The following is a 15,462-nucleotide window of genomic DNA, read 5'->3' as shown; positions in this document are numbered from 1 at the left end:
TAAATTTCTTTTTTTAATAGGGTTACTCTTTCTTAATAATATTAAGACTTATAGGTCCGTTATAATATTTATTTACGGTAGTTACTAGTTTATATTTATATTTAATATTAGGTTGAGGTTAATTATTTTAAATATTCTATCCTTTATATTCGAGACGTTATTTATAAAGTCGGTTATCGATCTTAACCGTTATATCGATATATTTATAAAATTCGTTTAGTCGGTCTTATTAAAAAAGTTCGTCCTTAATTTTTTTTTTAAACTATAATAAAAGGTTATTATAAATATATTATTATTTTAATTAAGTTTAAAAATAGTTTATCGGAATTTTGATATATATTTATTAATTAAGGCCTTTTAAATAAAAGTTATAAGTTTTTATTTAATAATTCGTTCTTTATTAAGATTATTAAAGGTCTTTTTAAATCTTTTTTTAAACTCTTTATAATTATTAAAGATCTTTTTAATATCATTATCCTAGAGTTTATATTCGTTCTTTAAATAAAGTTTTATAAAAAGTTTAAATTAAATAAAAGTATGTTTTTTAAAAAATAAAGTTATATAGTAAACTTTATTTATTTTAATAAAAAAAAAAGATTCTATAATAGTATATATAGGCCTTAATTTATATAAAAAATCCTTAAAAAGTATCTAAGGACCCGTTATAAGGTTCCGGTTTAAGGTACTTAGCTTTAAATATAAAAAGAGGTTATAATACTAAAAATTAAATATAAAGTTACTCGTTCTTACTTTTAAAAGTAAGTATTATATTATATAGCTATTAAATAGTTAATATAATTACCTTTACGGGCTATATAATATTACTATTATTAACGGTTAATATATTTATATTATTTAGTTAGTTTCTTATAAAATAAACTTACTAAATAGGAGTAATTAAAGTATTATAACTAGCTAGTTATAATAAGTATATTTATAAAAGTTAAGGTTATAATATTAAATAAATAATATATTATAATCGTAAATAGCTTTTTTAAAACTATATTTATAAATTATAAAATAAATAAGGTTTTAATAATTAATTATAATTTTATTAAAAAGGTTTTTAATAAAAATAGTTAAAAGTAATTATAAAATTTAATATTAAGTTAATTATTAAAGAAGCTATAAAAAGTCTATCTTTAAGCCTAATTTAAATTTATTTTATATATAAGTCCCGTATATTATTTAAATAGTTTTTTTATAATTAAAATTAATATTACGATATTAATCCTATAAAAGTAGACCGTTTTTATTTTATTAATTTTATTTATAAACTATTTATTATCCGTCGGTCCTTTTTATTATTATATAACTTATTTATAGTTCTTTCGACTTAAAAGGAGTTATCTTAAATTTATTTTTTTATATATATAATATAGTAGCCGCTATAGGCCTTATAGGGCGAGACCCTAGCCTTATTATATATATTAGGTCGTAATACTTATTAGCCGTAAGAAAAAAATACATTATTAAAAAGGGAGTGCCTTTATTACGGGCTAGAATAGTATATCGCTAATAAAAATATTAAAAAGTATTATCGTAAAAAGAGATCTAGAAATAAATAAAAAAGATACCGTACTATATTTAATAAACATTTACCCTAAAAGGCGGTAATAAATATAAAAAGGGTCGTTAGACTAAATTATACCGTCAAACGATTACTAATTAACCTTAATTAATAACTTTTTACCGCTAAATTAACGATAATTATAGTAGGTAGAAATAGCCGAATTCTGCCGCTTATACACACCCTAGCCAGCCCCTTATCGACTCCCCTATCTATGGCAGGGGTTGGTCTTAGCAGCAACTGCAAGGACTATTGAGACGCACCTCCGTATAGCTACGAGCATTGAGCCGGCCCGTCGCGGACACAACTGTGCACGTTCCTCCGAATAGTCACACCACTAGGGCCTAGCCAGATGACAATTCCTGTACGAAGTAAGTTGCTTCATTCTAGGAAGATTCGAACCATGACACTACACTATTAGCGATACGATGAGTGATTGACTCTGGGTCGAGCTCGACGGGCCTTAGAGTCGTAGCTCGGCAGTCAGCACCCTTGATTACGAAGCAACACTTGCCGTCAAACTTGTACCATCAGCACCTGCGTGTTTTTGATTTATCATCGGTAGCTGATTCAGATGCTTTGAGTCGCCAGGTTTTAAATATGGTGTTTCTTCGTCAGGCGGCAATTCAGTCTTCTTGAGTTCCTAGTCTCACTTTCCTTTGAACCAACAGAACTTCGACTTTCTCTTCAATTGCGACATTCAAGGCTCGACAAGATACGATGTCTATCAACCTTTGGGGCTCCGCCACGTCGGCCTGCACTCACAGAGTGCTAATTACTCCCAATGAGCTCGGCCTTATGTACGACTTGACTCAAGTCAACCTCATGAAGGGGGAACATGAAGTTCGTAATTGTGGCCTGCAAGATGTTTGTCTACGGATTTCCGAACATGAGTCTGACAACCTATACTGGGATCCGGCCTATCTCAAGGAATAACACCCCTTTGGCCGCATTCCCTTCATGCAAGATGGAGACCTTCAACTCTTCGGATCCCGAGCTATCTGCCACTACCTCGTTGCCAAGTTTGGCGGGCCCTCTAGCTCGCTCGATGCCATCATGAGTGGCAACCCGGTCAAGATTGGGAACTTCGAGAAGGCCCTCAGTATTGGCAACTCCTATTTTGACCCATCCGTCAAAATTATGTGCAACGAGAAGCTGTGGAAAGTAATGCCGAACGACGTTGACTGTGCTCGAGTTAAGACTTTATGCTGACTGTATGACCACCTTAGTGTGGCGGAGCTCGTGAACCTTCTCGAAGCAGAGAAGGCAACCGCAATGTTCATGGCCGGGCATGATTATTATGAAGACGTTCTTGACTCCGACGCTTACCTAGCGGGAAACGTAAGATTTTTATACCTCTTCTAATTACAACTATTTCACCTTATGGACAGACTAGTCTAAGTCGATCGCAGAACTTCAGCCTTGCTGACGTCTACGTCTTCACCTGGATGCCTTATATCAAGTTACTTGGCTTACACGACGAGATTGCCGCTAGACCCAGACTTGAAAGTTTGTGGAAGCGAATTTCGAGTCGCTCGTTCTGGAAAAGCGCTGTGAAAGACATGCCGTAGTGGAAGCACCCCTCTAAACTTTTAGTCATTTTTTCTAGCAAATCCTGCTAGGGATGGAAGTGACGGGGACTTCTGGTCTGGTATACTTAAAGGTCGCGGTATGGCCTCCTCGGAAGGCGGTCTTGGCGGGCAGAATCGAAAAAGCACAGTCTATCGCGCTATGATAATTGGGTGCTGCCTGCCTATTGGACGAATTTCCCTGCATAAAGCTCAGTATCTGTCGCTTTCGCAATGTTTGCTGGCCAACTTGATTCCTCCTTTGGACTTTTGGACCACTACCTTGGCAACATGTACTCAGATACGGATGGAAGTCCGAAAGGTCTTGACTGACGCAATGTTCAGGTTGGCGGTGCCATTTGACCCATATTTGCTCCTTCCTAACGAGGCAATCAGAAGCGTCGACAGCTTTGGGTTTGCGAAACACCACAAAAACTTCCCCTCACAAGAAGCTGGAGAAGTAAACATCTTGAAGTTGTTTGATCACTTGAGTCTCCTTCTTTTTGTCAATGTTTCACCATGCATTGCTCATCGCATTTTGTCAAAGCTGCATTACTCGTTTTTTGCATCGTACCATCACTCGCATCACAATGCACACCCTCAACCCCTGAAAAGCCCCGCGTATTCCTCTTGAGTGACATCGCCAATGAGCCCGACGATGCGCAATCGCTCGTACGCCTTCTTGTCTACGCCAATGAACTCCAGATTGAAGGTCTTGTGGCGACGACGAGTGTCTGGCTAAATGACACCACCCGCCCAGACCAGATGCACGATATCGTCGACGCATACGGCGAGGCACTTCCAAACCTAAAGAACCATGCTCCCGGCTGGCCTGAAGCATCCTATCTCAAGGATCTAATTGCCTCCGGCTTGCCAGTCTACGGCATGGACGGCGTCGGCGACGGAAAGGACAGCGAGGGCTCTGATAGGCTAGTGAAGGCAGTCGATGGCTCGACAGAGCCGCTGTGGGTCCCGGTATGGGGAGGGGCGTCCGTTCTGGCGCAGGCGTTGTGGCACGTCAACGCGACGAGATCGCCATCCCAGATCGAAACCTTCGTCGCCAAGCTCCGCATCTATACAATTTCCGACCAGGACAACGCCGGCTCGTGGGTCCGTCGAAACTGGCCGCAACTCTTTTACATTGCCAGTGTCCACCACTTCAACCGATATGCCGTTGCCGCGTGGGGTGGTATCTCGGGCGAGGAGTATTACAACTTTCCGAGCTTCTCGAACCAGGAAGTTATATCACCAGATTGGATCAAGCAGAACATCCGGAGCGTCGGACCGCTGGGGGCGAAGTATCCTGACACCGATTTCATCGTTGAGGGCGATACACCTTCGCTTCTCTACCTGATCCCCAACGGGCTCTCCGACCCCGAATATCCGGAATGGGGTTCTTGGGGCGGCCGATATGGTCCCGTCACCTACGGCGAGGGTCATTACGCGGATACGGTGGACGTCCTGAAAGGGGCTTCAGGAAGGACGATCATGAGTTCACAGGCTACTGTGTGGAGATGGCGCGAGGCGTTTCAGAACGACTTTGCTGCCCGTATCAAGTGGTCTGCCAGTCCCGAATTCGGTGATGCTCAGCATGCCCCAGTCGTTGTGTTGAATGGAGACACTTCTCGCAAGGTTGTGAAGATGGTCGTTAATGAAGAGGACGTCATCGGACTCGATGCGCGAGAGTCTTGCGACCCGGATGGAGGGGAGTTGACGTACAAATGGTGGCAGTACTTGGAGCCATCATCAAACAACAACAATCCGGGGAGAGATGTCGGCAGGCTTGAACTGAGTGACACTAACGCTCCCATTATCACAGTCACCATGCCTTCAGAGGAACTTCTTCGCACTCCAGGCAGAAATCGTCACCCGAATGAGGACAAGCACATGCATCTCATTCTTCAGGTCTCTGACGGCACACTGGTTTCCTATCGCCGGGTTATTTTCACCATACTCGGACCTAAGACAGGGGATGAAAAGTCTTCGACCGGAAAGGCGGCCGAGCAAGCCGTTCATGATGAGCTGTGAGCAGTCAATTGATTATGGCGAGAATTACTCCGCGCAGCCCATCTTCTGCCCAAGACTAGCCAGGTGGCAGATAAGCCGCAAGAATACATGGATCAACCATTTCGAACCCGATAAAGAACTCCATGCTTTTTGATGCAACCCATGATGTGCACAAAGAGAATCAATGAGAAGCCTTCCGGCATGCAAGTTACAAAAGGAAAAACGTGAGAAACATGTTCCATATAAACCCAACACACATGCCCACCAGCGCTCGATACCCCACGGGTACGAGGGCGAAGTTGAGCATAGCCACCAGAGGCCAAAACTTCCATGCTGCCTTGATCAGGTCGAATATCCTCTCGCTCCAGATCTGGTAGACGATCGGAGAGAATCCGAAGCGCAAGGCCGACGTGATGAGAAGAAAGGCCGAGTTCATCATGAACAGGCCTACGGTCTGGTCGACGAGTACCTTACGGGCGACATTGAAGTAGTTCTTGGGCGCTGCCCTCTCGGGTTTCTCGGGTTTCTCGATCTTGGGCTCAACAATGGACGGCTTCCTTCCCCTGCCGCGGGCCGACGATGCCGAATTTGGGAACTGGTCTTCGAGAAAGTGCTGCCACCAGTAGTTGATGTGGCCCTGTATGAAGCCAAAAGTCGCGAACTCGAGAACGCGACGGACATCGAGCGGGGCCGGGGCGCTGCCGCCCGCCAGCCTGTGCTGATTGACGATCTGCGCAGTGAAGTTTGCGGTGCCCTTGAGTAACGAAGACTGGATCGCCGTGGCGAAGATGGAGGGCATTATGAGCGTCTCTAAACGTGCCTTTGAATGTCCCCTTTGGTGTACAGATACGTTGGTCGTTGCCGAAGTCTATTGGAAGGGCGGCAGGGCGTTAGGGATGGCGCATTGAGGCTGAAATCTCACATGTGAGCTGAAGGCTTAGCTTGTGGTTGAGTTGGGGGCCTAGCTGGGTGATTGAAGTTGCGGTGTGTCCCATTTAATTGGGACCACGTTGTACATTCCAGAGGGGGGAAGTTGGAGCACAGGGCCCGTTGTGCTCGGTCGGCCAATGTCAGCGCCGAGATCGTGCCCAATCTCGGTACGCCCTGCCGCTCCACAGATGAAACAGGAAAGAATAGCCACTCTCGTTGGCGATTTGAGTCTCTCATTATTGCTTGACAACTCCATTTGTCATGCAGTGAGGTTCTGGTTTTGGTGAAGCTCTTGAGAGTGTTTTTGCCGGTCAATTGCACCCAATCAACAGGCTCTACTGGACTTTAGGGATAAGAGTGAATCATAATCTTCAGCCTCCGGGCACTGATACATGGGCATAGATGAAATTGCTCCCGAATTTCGACTCTCTGTTGCGGAGATAATGTGTATTAGCCTGCGAATTTGAGACTGCTAGTCTACCATCTAGTGACTCTGTACTTCTCAGAGAATGAATCAAGTGCGGTGAGCCGTGGATACCTACACGATTTCGAGTTCCCTTTTCAGTATTATTCTAACCAATGTATAAGGCATGATAGCCGACACTCCAGTGTTCTCATGCGTACCTACTGAGCCAACCTATATCTTACCTACAGGCTGAGAAGCCAGCTTGGCCTTATACGATGTGGAAATACGTCTTCTTGATGCTTGATGCATGTGTTGGTCATCTGGTGCACATAACGTAGCCAATGCGTTTGTAGACGTTGCCCTTAAGATGCTCATGTACAAGTCCATGCTTATGACGCACTCGAAGCCAATGACAAGACATCGCCTTCATAATTGCGGTCTTGTCGCCCGCCGCATAGCAGTCCAGTTTGAGCACAACGTCTGGCGCATATTGGAATGTGCCTGCACCCCAAGGTTCGTGGTCTGGTATGCTGGAGCCCGGGACCAGAGAGCCTCGAGCACACAACTTGCCCTCAATAACTTCGCCCATCGGTGCCCTCGAGGAGATCATTTTCCCATACACCTGCTCAATACCTTCCTAGTTCTCCGCCGCCTTCTTTGGTAAGACGCAGGACCTCGCTTGCGAGTGCAGAGATTTCTGGTAGTCTGTCTTCGGAGCAGGTAAGGAGACGTCGCCCATATAATGTCACGAGATCTTTTCAAGTCGCCTTGTAAGGATCACAACTGCCATATTTGGGAAGCAGAATCCTGACCATAGTCTTTTGGTGCTCGCGTATCTATGACCTCCAGGCCGGGACGCCACTACCGCAACGCCAGGTCATTGTCGACGTTCCATAGATCAGGACTCTTCTGGAAAGCAAGGACTCTTGAAAGGCCCAGGCCCGTTTATCGATAGGTTCTGGAGACGAGGCGTAATCCCACTTGGAGTACTCAAGTCCTATGTTTTGAACCTTTCCTTCCAGTGTTATCGGTAGCTGACAGCGGAGAAGTAGCGATCCGGGTTCCAGCGAGCGTGGAGAGTCCCTTGAGGCTAGGAACCCCCGACTAGCATCGCTTGCGTTTGCCGCGACTATTGTAATTCAAGCATTCTGATAGATGCTTGCCATTTTGCTCATTTCTACTTCTCTATCCTCGGGGGAGTCCTGAACGATACAAAGTGAATCAACCCAGAGATAGTTGACACCGATTCGCTTAGCAACCCTGACAGCGTCCTGTATCGTGGCTGATAAAAAGGCCAAGTCTATCTCCAAATATGCTTCTAGTATCTCTATCAGTGCTTCGTGTACATGTACCAACGATTGTATACTACTAAATAATAAACTGGCAACTCACGGGCAAGAGTAGATCGGGTGGTCTTTAGCTGCTGATCCCCACCCCAGCAGTAACTAAGTGCCGCGTACTGATCGTAGGTAACGTGCGCATCGCGTAGTCTCATTGTCGTTGTGCTCGATAAATCGAGCAATCTTGAAGGACGTAACCCAGTGCTGTCCCTCAAGCAATCCGTATGTTGCTCATCACATGTTGACATCCACGACCGAACGCGCGAAAATGCAGCTTCGGAACTCACAAACGTAGCAGCTTCTTCGCCTAATAATCATTCAAACAGAGCCGAAGTCAGATGGTAGTCAATATTCCACAGGAAACGCTCGACCAACTGACCTTCTCCGACATAGACTTTGAATCTTAAATGGGACTCGTTTTGATAGCGAAGCTCAACTGCACTGCCGATCAGCTTTCCAAACACAAGCATCTCATGGATGTCGCAGTCTGATGCTCTTTGATCGATAGGACGGAGAAGAGCACGGATCTTAAGAACTGTGTCGTAGGCGCTGTAGACTTCAACGAAGTTTGACATTGACCACGAATAAAAAGCCTCCACACGTATAGAGTGTATTACCATGTAGAGGAAAACACTACACCTACGGCAAGAACGGAGCTCTGCACTCTCGTAAAGTTCGATCATCGCGACTTGCATGAGCAACCCGTCGTCTGAGATAGCCTCGGCGAGATGTTGCGAATCAGCCAAGACATTGTCGCACCTTGCGCAGAGGCTTGGGCGTTGTAGAGCGTCTCTCATCCATCCTAAATGTTGCTCACCAAAGCAAATATCGCCCAAATACTTCGCAGCATAGGACATTGAGTTTTCAATCCAGAAGTAGTAAAGGCATATGCTATCATGGAACCAAGCTCGTTGCGATAATTCATTGTTCACGGGTTCTCGGGTCTAGGCAGCATTAGGAGTGGGAACTCAAAATGTATCAGGGTTTGATAGCCGAGATCTTCACAACAAGCTTGGCGTCACAAAGTGCTTTGATTGACTCCTTTCCCGTTGGACCGCTTAGAACTAAACACTGCTAGACTCCCCGCACCTGAATAACTAGTTATGGCGGCTCGGCTCCTCCAGTATTTATTTATTTCGATTATTCAGTGGAAGTGAGTGGCCGAGCTTAGCAACACTGAAGGACACCCAAGTTTGAGCTGGCTACAGCCGGTATCATTTCGATCCAAAACAATCAATTAAGAGTGTCATTAAACCATTGATTACTCACGGCTAGAACTCATTTAAGTCAAGTTTCCCAGAAAATCGCCGAGTTGATGGGCTTTATGGACCATGTTGAAGCAAAGTTTTGCAGGTCTTGGTGAATGCTCCTTGCATATTGCGAATGAGGAATAACCCAACCCAGAAAGTCAATAATGGCCCTCAAAGCTCGCATCGACTTGTGATAAGATGCAACAGCGGGGTGTTCGAGCATTATCATGTGAACTAGCGCCCCCGTAAAGGCGGCATGAAGAACCATGAAGTCGACTACTAGATTGGAAAATTGTTCTCGGTAGGCTTTGAGAAGCCCTGATATAGCGTATGCAGATTCCAGGCAGGGACTATTTGCGAGGCGATCTTGTTCGCCGTCAAATTGGAAGGAGGGGCGGTGCAAGAGAATCATGCCAGCATGGTAACACAAGCTACAGGCTCTGAATCAGTGATGGCCAAAGGCTGATCAATGGTGAGACTTACTGAAGCGACATAAAGCTTGGTAAAGAGTGCTCAGACTTTTTCGTATTCCTCAAAGTGGGTGGAAGGTTCTTCAGCCAAGTGATGTACCGAAGATTGCCATCTGATATCGCATCTCCCACACTTGACGAGGAAGAAAATGAGTATCTATAGGTTGCATAATTAGCATAAGCTTTAGGTCGTTGAAGACTGCAAATCATCCATCGATGCACGCACATCTTACACAAAGACCTGTCTTGCATGTCAGCAAATTCAAGGTGAACAGCGTAAAGCATCTCTTGCGTGGCCTGTCCTCCACTGGATTCTGAGTACTGATGAAGGAAGTCGCGCGCCGGAGACTCTACAGAAATGTCACAAGCCGTCAAATGTACAGCACGACCTTCAAGCATAGCGAGACGCCTCACCGCAGCAGTCAATTAGCTCAAGGAATAACTCAGGCGCCTGTGGTCTTCGAGCACTAACCTATCCATCCAAAAGCAAGCCCAGAATGTTCGTTTTCTGGATGTCTCACTGTCGGTGGAGAGGATGGGCTGATAATCTGACCCACTAGCTGGATTGACATGTAAGCCCATGACTTTAGCCATGTTGCAAGCGATTCCTAAATCAAAATCAGTCACATGGAAACGACAACTAACAAGATGGGCTTTGTTACCGAGGAAAATTGTGGCGCTGTCCGTTTTCCCTTGCATGATAGCTAGATAGGACCGTAGAAGAAATGCCTGAATATTGAGTATGGTGGCATTTTCTGTCTCTCTTCCGCTGACTATTGTGAATCTTCTGAGATAGAATTCAATCAGTAAGTTTCGGTCTAGTCTGCATCTATCATAGGTCTCTTTCCGCAAGAAGAATGCACCAACAGCGAGTACTGCTATGAGTAGAAGACAGTTCTGCCGAATGACGAGCTGAACTTCGGACTGCGACTCGTGGAGTATAAGATGGGGAGATAAATACTCCCAGTAGCAATCAACAAGCTCGTCGTTTTCTGGCAAATCTGGAAGTTCCCTCGGTTTGGTCGCAGCAGTTGCGAGCTTTGATGTTGGTAGGCACGAAGCCGTCGCCTTTGCGATGTGCAAATTGCTAGTTGGTCCGACATAGAAGATTCGACCGCTTTTGCCATCATGTAGAAAGCCTCCGGTGATAGATGCAAAGCTCTTCAGAGGTAAAGATTGCGATTGAGTGACAAAGTCTGAAGTTGGAAAGAGGCTATCAATCTGCCAACGTTCAGGGGTGCTGTAAACAACGTTGCCTTCACCTTTGCCATCAAAATGAGGCTCGTGATCCTCAGTCATAGAAGGCAAAGCTTTTTCTTCATCTTGATGGGATATCTGGCTGTCATTATGGGCAAGAAGCCCATTCCCATTCAATTGGGCTTCAAGGAAGGCTACGCGGCTGCTAAGAGCTGCGAACTCCGCCTCGGTGTGGCGTTGCTTTCGGCCATCAACTGCGTTGTAGTCACAGTGTCGCGATTGCCGCGCACATGTTCCACATTGTGGTTTGGCTCCATCGCACTTCACTCTACCAGCTCGACATTGGCGACATGCTTTGGATACTCTTGGTGTTTGGCGCCGCGTCCGGAATGGCCGTGAAGCTTGCATTGTGTTTGGTGATTTGTAGGATGAAGACACAGGGAACCACAAGTCATTTCAACTTGGAGACTGAGACCGTATTTCAGGAACTACCTTAGGGGGCATAGCATGACTCCTTTCAGCATTCCTTCTAGAGTCTGGTACTACTGTGATAAGAGTGAATCTCATGTTATACAATTTGCGATAAGATTAATTCGTTGAGCCAATCAACGGACAGACTCGTATCAACCCAACGTCGCTATCGCGGAAGATGAATTCCGGACTACCATCGACAGTCCGTAGTCCCGTCTCACGGACGATCAACAGTCCTCGTCTACTCGTATTGAATCAGCATCGCACAAAGTTGAAATATAGAAGACAAATCGACCGTCCATCAAACATGAAACGGCAGCTTCGTAGTTTCGCAACTATGACATTGGGACTAAGTTGATGCGCAATTACAATGCGTGCTGTTTCTCTGTAGGTTTAGTGGAATGAGACTCAATGGAAAAGACCATCGATCTCTTCCAGAGTCTTTCCTGCTGTCTCTGGCATCCACATGTAGCAAATGAAGGCAACAAGAAAACTTAATCCACAGATCATGAACAGCGCTCCGTAACCGACTGCAGTGAACAAGTAAGGACTGATCATGCTAGAGAAGAAAGAACCAAGGCCCAGGCCAACTATGCCTACCGAGCTTCCTTTAGCACGAGATTGAGCTGGGAAGATCTCTGAGGGATACGTGAAAGGGCACCAGACTGTTGTTCATCCAAGAGTCAGCTCTAACAACTGGAGTAAATAGCTGAACGATGGGAATCCCATCTTCAAGGAGGTCGACCACTTACGCCATGTTGAACCAAAAACTGCTGCCCATATGAAGACCAGCGCAACGGTCGCTGACCCGTAAGACTTCGCCAGTGCTGGGTCGGAGTCGGCATATTTGTCGACAAAGTAGCCACACATGCCAATCAGAGCCAGAACGACAGCTCCTCCAGCAGCTCCACCAATCATTGCATTTCGACGACCTATTTTGTCAGAGAGCAAGGCGCCTGGAACTCCAAAGGCAGCTTGAGTAAGAATGCCCATGCCTGAGAGAAGTGCGGCCAATTCAGAAGACCAGCCGCCCGTTTCGAAGATTTTGATACCGTAGCCGGACACGAATCCTGACCCGATCATGGCCTGTGTTGCAAATTGAATGAAGATGGCAGACCATGTTCGACGTGCTGTGCTCAGCTCGTCACGGACAGTGAACATCGACCAGTAGCTTGTCGAAGAATTGTGTTCTCGCTCCATGTCGATCGTTCGAGAGATGCTTTCCAACTCTGCCTCGACAGCACTTTGAAGATCCATTGGATGGTCGACGTGCTTAACAGCCTCGATAACATCACGTGCTGCTTCAGCAAGGCCTACTTTCACCAACCACCTGGGTGACTCCGGAAGAAAACAGACAATCGAGAGCGCCATGAGCACAAAAACGAGCTGGAAAGCCAGAGGAAATCGCCAGACAACCTCGCTTGACGTCTGCTTTGCTAACCCAAATGGGATGAAGTATGCGATGCCAGCGCCCGTGGCCGCGTAACACAGCTGGAAACCAATGGCTCTTCCTCGATGTCGATGGTCTACCGTTTCAGCTGAGTAATTGAGCCCGACAGAATCGAATGATCCGGTCGCAAGTCCGTTAATGAAGCGGAATGCCAAAGCCCACGCAAAATTCTGAAGAGCGGCAAAGAATGGAACGACGATGAGAGCGAGAATTCCGGTGAACAAGATTGCGCGGCGGCGGCCAACTTTGTCGGAGAAGGAGCCGACCAGCAGGGCGCCTATGATGACCCCGATCCAGTAGACAGCGTTGATGACCCCGATGAGAAGTTGGGAATGCTTGCTCCCATCTTCCAGACCAACAACTTTGAGGTATGAACTAAGAGAAGAAACACTACCCATAAGTGCCAAGTCTATTTTAGGAAAATATGTTGGTCAGTATATGGTCTTTGGACGGTGAAGTTGGCACTTAAGTAAGACAGAAAAGCTTACTGAACCCTGAGATGAAGAATATGAGACAGCCGCAAGCAACGACGCCTGTCCTGGACATCCATGGCGAAAGACCCTTGAAGCGATATTCTGGGGAAGGGCCGGGCACGTATCTGACCCAAGAGGGGAAAGCTGTTGTTGTTTCGCCAATATGGTTCTGGCCAGAGGTCACAGACGGCCCCAGAGATGTTGTCTTTTCTCCCATGACTTCTTCGGGTTGGATATGAGAGTGGGCGGTAGGGTTCAGTAGATCAAGATATAGCTCTGGTGATATACCGTGCTTTATGGACTGCCCTACTGTCTTCGAGTAAACGACTTCGGGAAGGAGGTACACGTAAAGTATTTGCTCCTGATGCTATTGAGCCGTGGACTTTATACTTCCCTTCGCTCATTAAACCAATCGAGACATGCGACATTCTTCGCTTTCACAAGCACTTAGATTAGACTCCTGGCAAGATCAGCTAATCACCTCAAGATAGTAATCGTATGTTGATTTCCGGAACATCTCTGGTGCTGATGGGTGCGCTATTGGACGGCTAATCACTAGCCGGTGGGTCTCCTGACCAGATACCGACCGGATGTTGATATACGGCAATCTTCAAATGATGCCAACTACCACTATCTTTGATACCGCGTCTATATTTCCGGTCGTTATCGGTGCGGCGAGAAACCTTTGGCATTTGACTAAAAGTCAAAATAACTTATCCTTTACTGTGATCCGATGTACAGATAAATGCTTCAAAAACCTCTTCGGCCGAATCAACTCAATGCAAGTTGCTCCTGCCAATATCTCGCACCGAAGAACACATAAATACAGAGTTTTGACGCCTCTATTATTTCTGGAACACCACAAGTTGTCGCATCTCTGTCAATCACTCTTCAGTCATGAACTCGCAAGTCCACGGAGATCCCCACGAGCCGGTCAAGGTTGCTGTGGTCCAAGCCGAACCATGCTGGTCAGTCCTCAGAGAGCGTGCAATCACACGTCCCAGTTTGTGATGTAACTCTTGAAGACCCTCTCAATCTCCTCTAACTCTCCTGTCTTCGCAGGTTCGATGTTGAAGCTGCAACTCAAAAGACATGCGACCTGATCGCTGAAGCTGGCGCTAACAGCGCAAAGCTCATTGCCTTCCCTGAGCTATGGATCCCTGGCTACCCCAACTTCATACACGCCATGGCTGCGAAGGAGACCTTCCCGTACATTATCAAATACTACCGCAATTCCATCGACATCGAGTCCAAGCACATGGAGTCAATCCGTCTGGCAGCCAAGAACGCTCAGATTATGTGTGTGTTGGGGATTTCGGAGCGCCACCGTGGAAGCTTGTACATGGCGCAGACTTTCATTGGCCCACATGGAGACATTCTCCTGCATCGAAGGAAGTTCAAGCCTACAGCACAGGAGAGAATCCTTTTTGGCGACGCAGTACGTTGACATCCCCTCGAACCGCTCTCGCTATATCCCAGTCAAATAACATTGTACGGCAAACAGTCTGGAGACTGCATCACGAACGTCGTTTCCACACCTATCGGCCGTGTTGGTGGACTGCAGTGCTTCGAGCACCTGCAACCCCTCTTGAAATACAACACGTACTTCCAGGGAGAGCAGATCCATGTCGCATCTTGGCCAAATCTCTTTCCGCCTGTCGGCAAGATGCCCTTCTTCAACACTGTCGAATCTTGCACCATGGCTACGCATACCATGGCCGTCGAAGGCGCTACTTTTGTTCTTCTGGCATCTTCAACTCAGACAGAAAAGGGGCTTGTCGCCAACGGTCTCATCCCAAGCCAAGACACGGATGATGCCAAGAATGCTCCCGCCGAGACCGAAGAGAGACCTCACACCGCAGTCATTGGAGGAGGCTTCTCTGAGATTATTGCACCGGACGGTCGCACCCTCGTCAAGGCCCCTAGTGCAACCTTCGAGGGCCTTCTTTACGGCGAGTTGGACTTTGATGAGATTTACATGGCCAAGAGTATTGTCGACACCGTGGGTCATTACTCTCGGCCAGACATTTTTACCCTGCAAGTAAGGGGTGATGTCCGGCGCCAGTGCGAGTACGCTGAGCCTGGCGAATTCAACCATACCTCACGGTTCCCGGAATTACCTACTCACCAAGGACCTCAAGAGAGGACCGGATCCAGCATCGCAACATCAATGAAGGCTGGAGTGTCTTCTTTGAAAGGGGTTTCGAATCACAAGAAAGATACTGTTGATGGAATCGTTAGTGGAAAGCGATGCGATTGAACCGAGTAAGATTTTATCATGAAGTTGATGAATGCGGGACTTAGTGAACCTGAGCCAAGAAAGTCATGGT

General features: G+C 46.3%; 7 protein-coding genes across 7 annotated transcripts; 3 read left to right on the top strand and 4 right to left on the bottom strand.

Moving 5' to 3' along the window:
* Window positions 1–2,290: 2,290 nt before the first annotated feature.
* On the top strand, window positions 2,291–3,476 carry BDP55DRAFT_743068 (uncharacterized protein; the record flags this gene model as incomplete). Its single annotated transcript, XM_060580481.1, has 4 exons — window positions 2,291–2,413; window positions 2,594–2,712; window positions 2,800–2,911; window positions 2,962–3,476. The coding sequence occupies 4 exons, from the start codon at window positions 2,291–2,293 to the stop codon at window positions 3,139–3,141; spliced, it is 534 nt and encodes a 177-aa protein (XP_060435953.1). The 3' UTR covers window positions 3,142–3,476.
* A 181-nt stretch (window positions 3,477–3,657) lies between these two features.
* Window positions 3,658–5,166, top strand: BDP55DRAFT_625799 (uncharacterized protein; the record flags this gene model as incomplete). Its single annotated transcript, XM_060571534.1, has 1 exon — window positions 3,658–5,166. One exon carries the CDS (start codon window positions 3,658–3,660, stop codon window positions 5,164–5,166), a length of 1,509 nt encoding a protein of 502 aa, XP_060435952.1.
* A 187-nt stretch (window positions 5,167–5,353) lies between these two features.
* BDP55DRAFT_539516 (Mpv17/PMP22 family protein) lies at window positions 5,354–5,944 on the bottom strand (the record flags this gene model as incomplete). The annotated part of the gene is made up of 1 exon (XM_060568040.1): window positions 5,354–5,944. One exon carries the CDS (start codon window positions 5,942–5,944, stop codon window positions 5,354–5,356), a length of 591 nt encoding a protein of 196 aa, XP_060435951.1.
* A 1,676-nt stretch (window positions 5,945–7,620) lies between these two features.
* Window positions 7,621–8,678, bottom strand: BDP55DRAFT_625797 (heterokaryon incompatibility protein-domain-containing protein; the record flags this gene model as incomplete). The annotated part of the gene is made up of 3 exons (XM_060571533.1): window positions 7,621–7,808; window positions 7,874–8,128; window positions 8,201–8,678. 3 exons carry the CDS (start codon window positions 8,676–8,678, stop codon window positions 7,621–7,623), a joined length of 921 nt encoding a protein of 306 aa, XP_060435950.1.
* Window positions 8,679–8,895: 217 nt separating this feature from the next.
* BDP55DRAFT_642053 (fungal-specific transcription factor domain-containing protein) lies at window positions 8,896–11,199 on the bottom strand. Its single transcript, XM_060573434.1, has 5 exons — window positions 10,204–11,199; window positions 10,014–10,149; window positions 9,768–9,950; window positions 9,555–9,698; window positions 8,896–9,502 (listed from the first exon to the last, which is right to left on the bottom strand). Exons 1-5 carry the CDS (start codon window positions 11,144–11,146, stop codon window positions 9,109–9,111), a joined length of 1,800 nt encoding a protein of 599 aa, XP_060435949.1. The 5' UTR covers window positions 11,147–11,199; the 3' UTR covers window positions 8,896–9,108.
* A 243-nt stretch (window positions 11,200–11,442) lies between these two features.
* Window positions 11,443–13,057, bottom strand: BDP55DRAFT_598587 (general substrate transporter; the record flags this gene model as incomplete). Its single annotated transcript, XM_060571026.1, has 2 exons — window positions 11,443–11,874; window positions 11,962–13,057. The coding sequence occupies 2 exons, from the start codon at window positions 13,055–13,057 to the stop codon at window positions 11,618–11,620; spliced, it is 1,353 nt and encodes a 450-aa protein (XP_060435948.1). The 3' UTR covers window positions 11,443–11,617.
* Window positions 13,058–14,029: 972 nt separating this feature from the next.
* Window positions 14,030–15,392, top strand: BDP55DRAFT_598584 (carbon-nitrogen hydrolase; the record flags this gene model as incomplete). The annotated part of the gene is made up of 4 exons (XM_060571025.1): window positions 14,030–14,100; window positions 14,195–14,570; window positions 14,637–14,909; window positions 14,970–15,392. The coding sequence occupies 4 exons, from the start codon at window positions 14,030–14,032 to the stop codon at window positions 15,390–15,392; spliced, it is 1,143 nt and encodes a 380-aa protein (XP_060435947.1).
* Between the last annotated feature and the right edge of the window lie 70 nt (window positions 15,393–15,462).

Source organism: Colletotrichum godetiae (assembly GCF_030913485.1).
Source record: "Colletotrichum godetiae strain CBS 193.32 chromosome Unknown BDP55scaffold_2, whole genome shotgun sequence".
NCBI classification, from domain to species: domain Eukaryota; kingdom Fungi; phylum Ascomycota; class Sordariomycetes; order Glomerellales; family Glomerellaceae; genus Colletotrichum; species Colletotrichum godetiae.
Note: the sequence above shows the minus strand (reverse complement) of the source record. Positions and strands in the feature narration are given on the sequence as shown.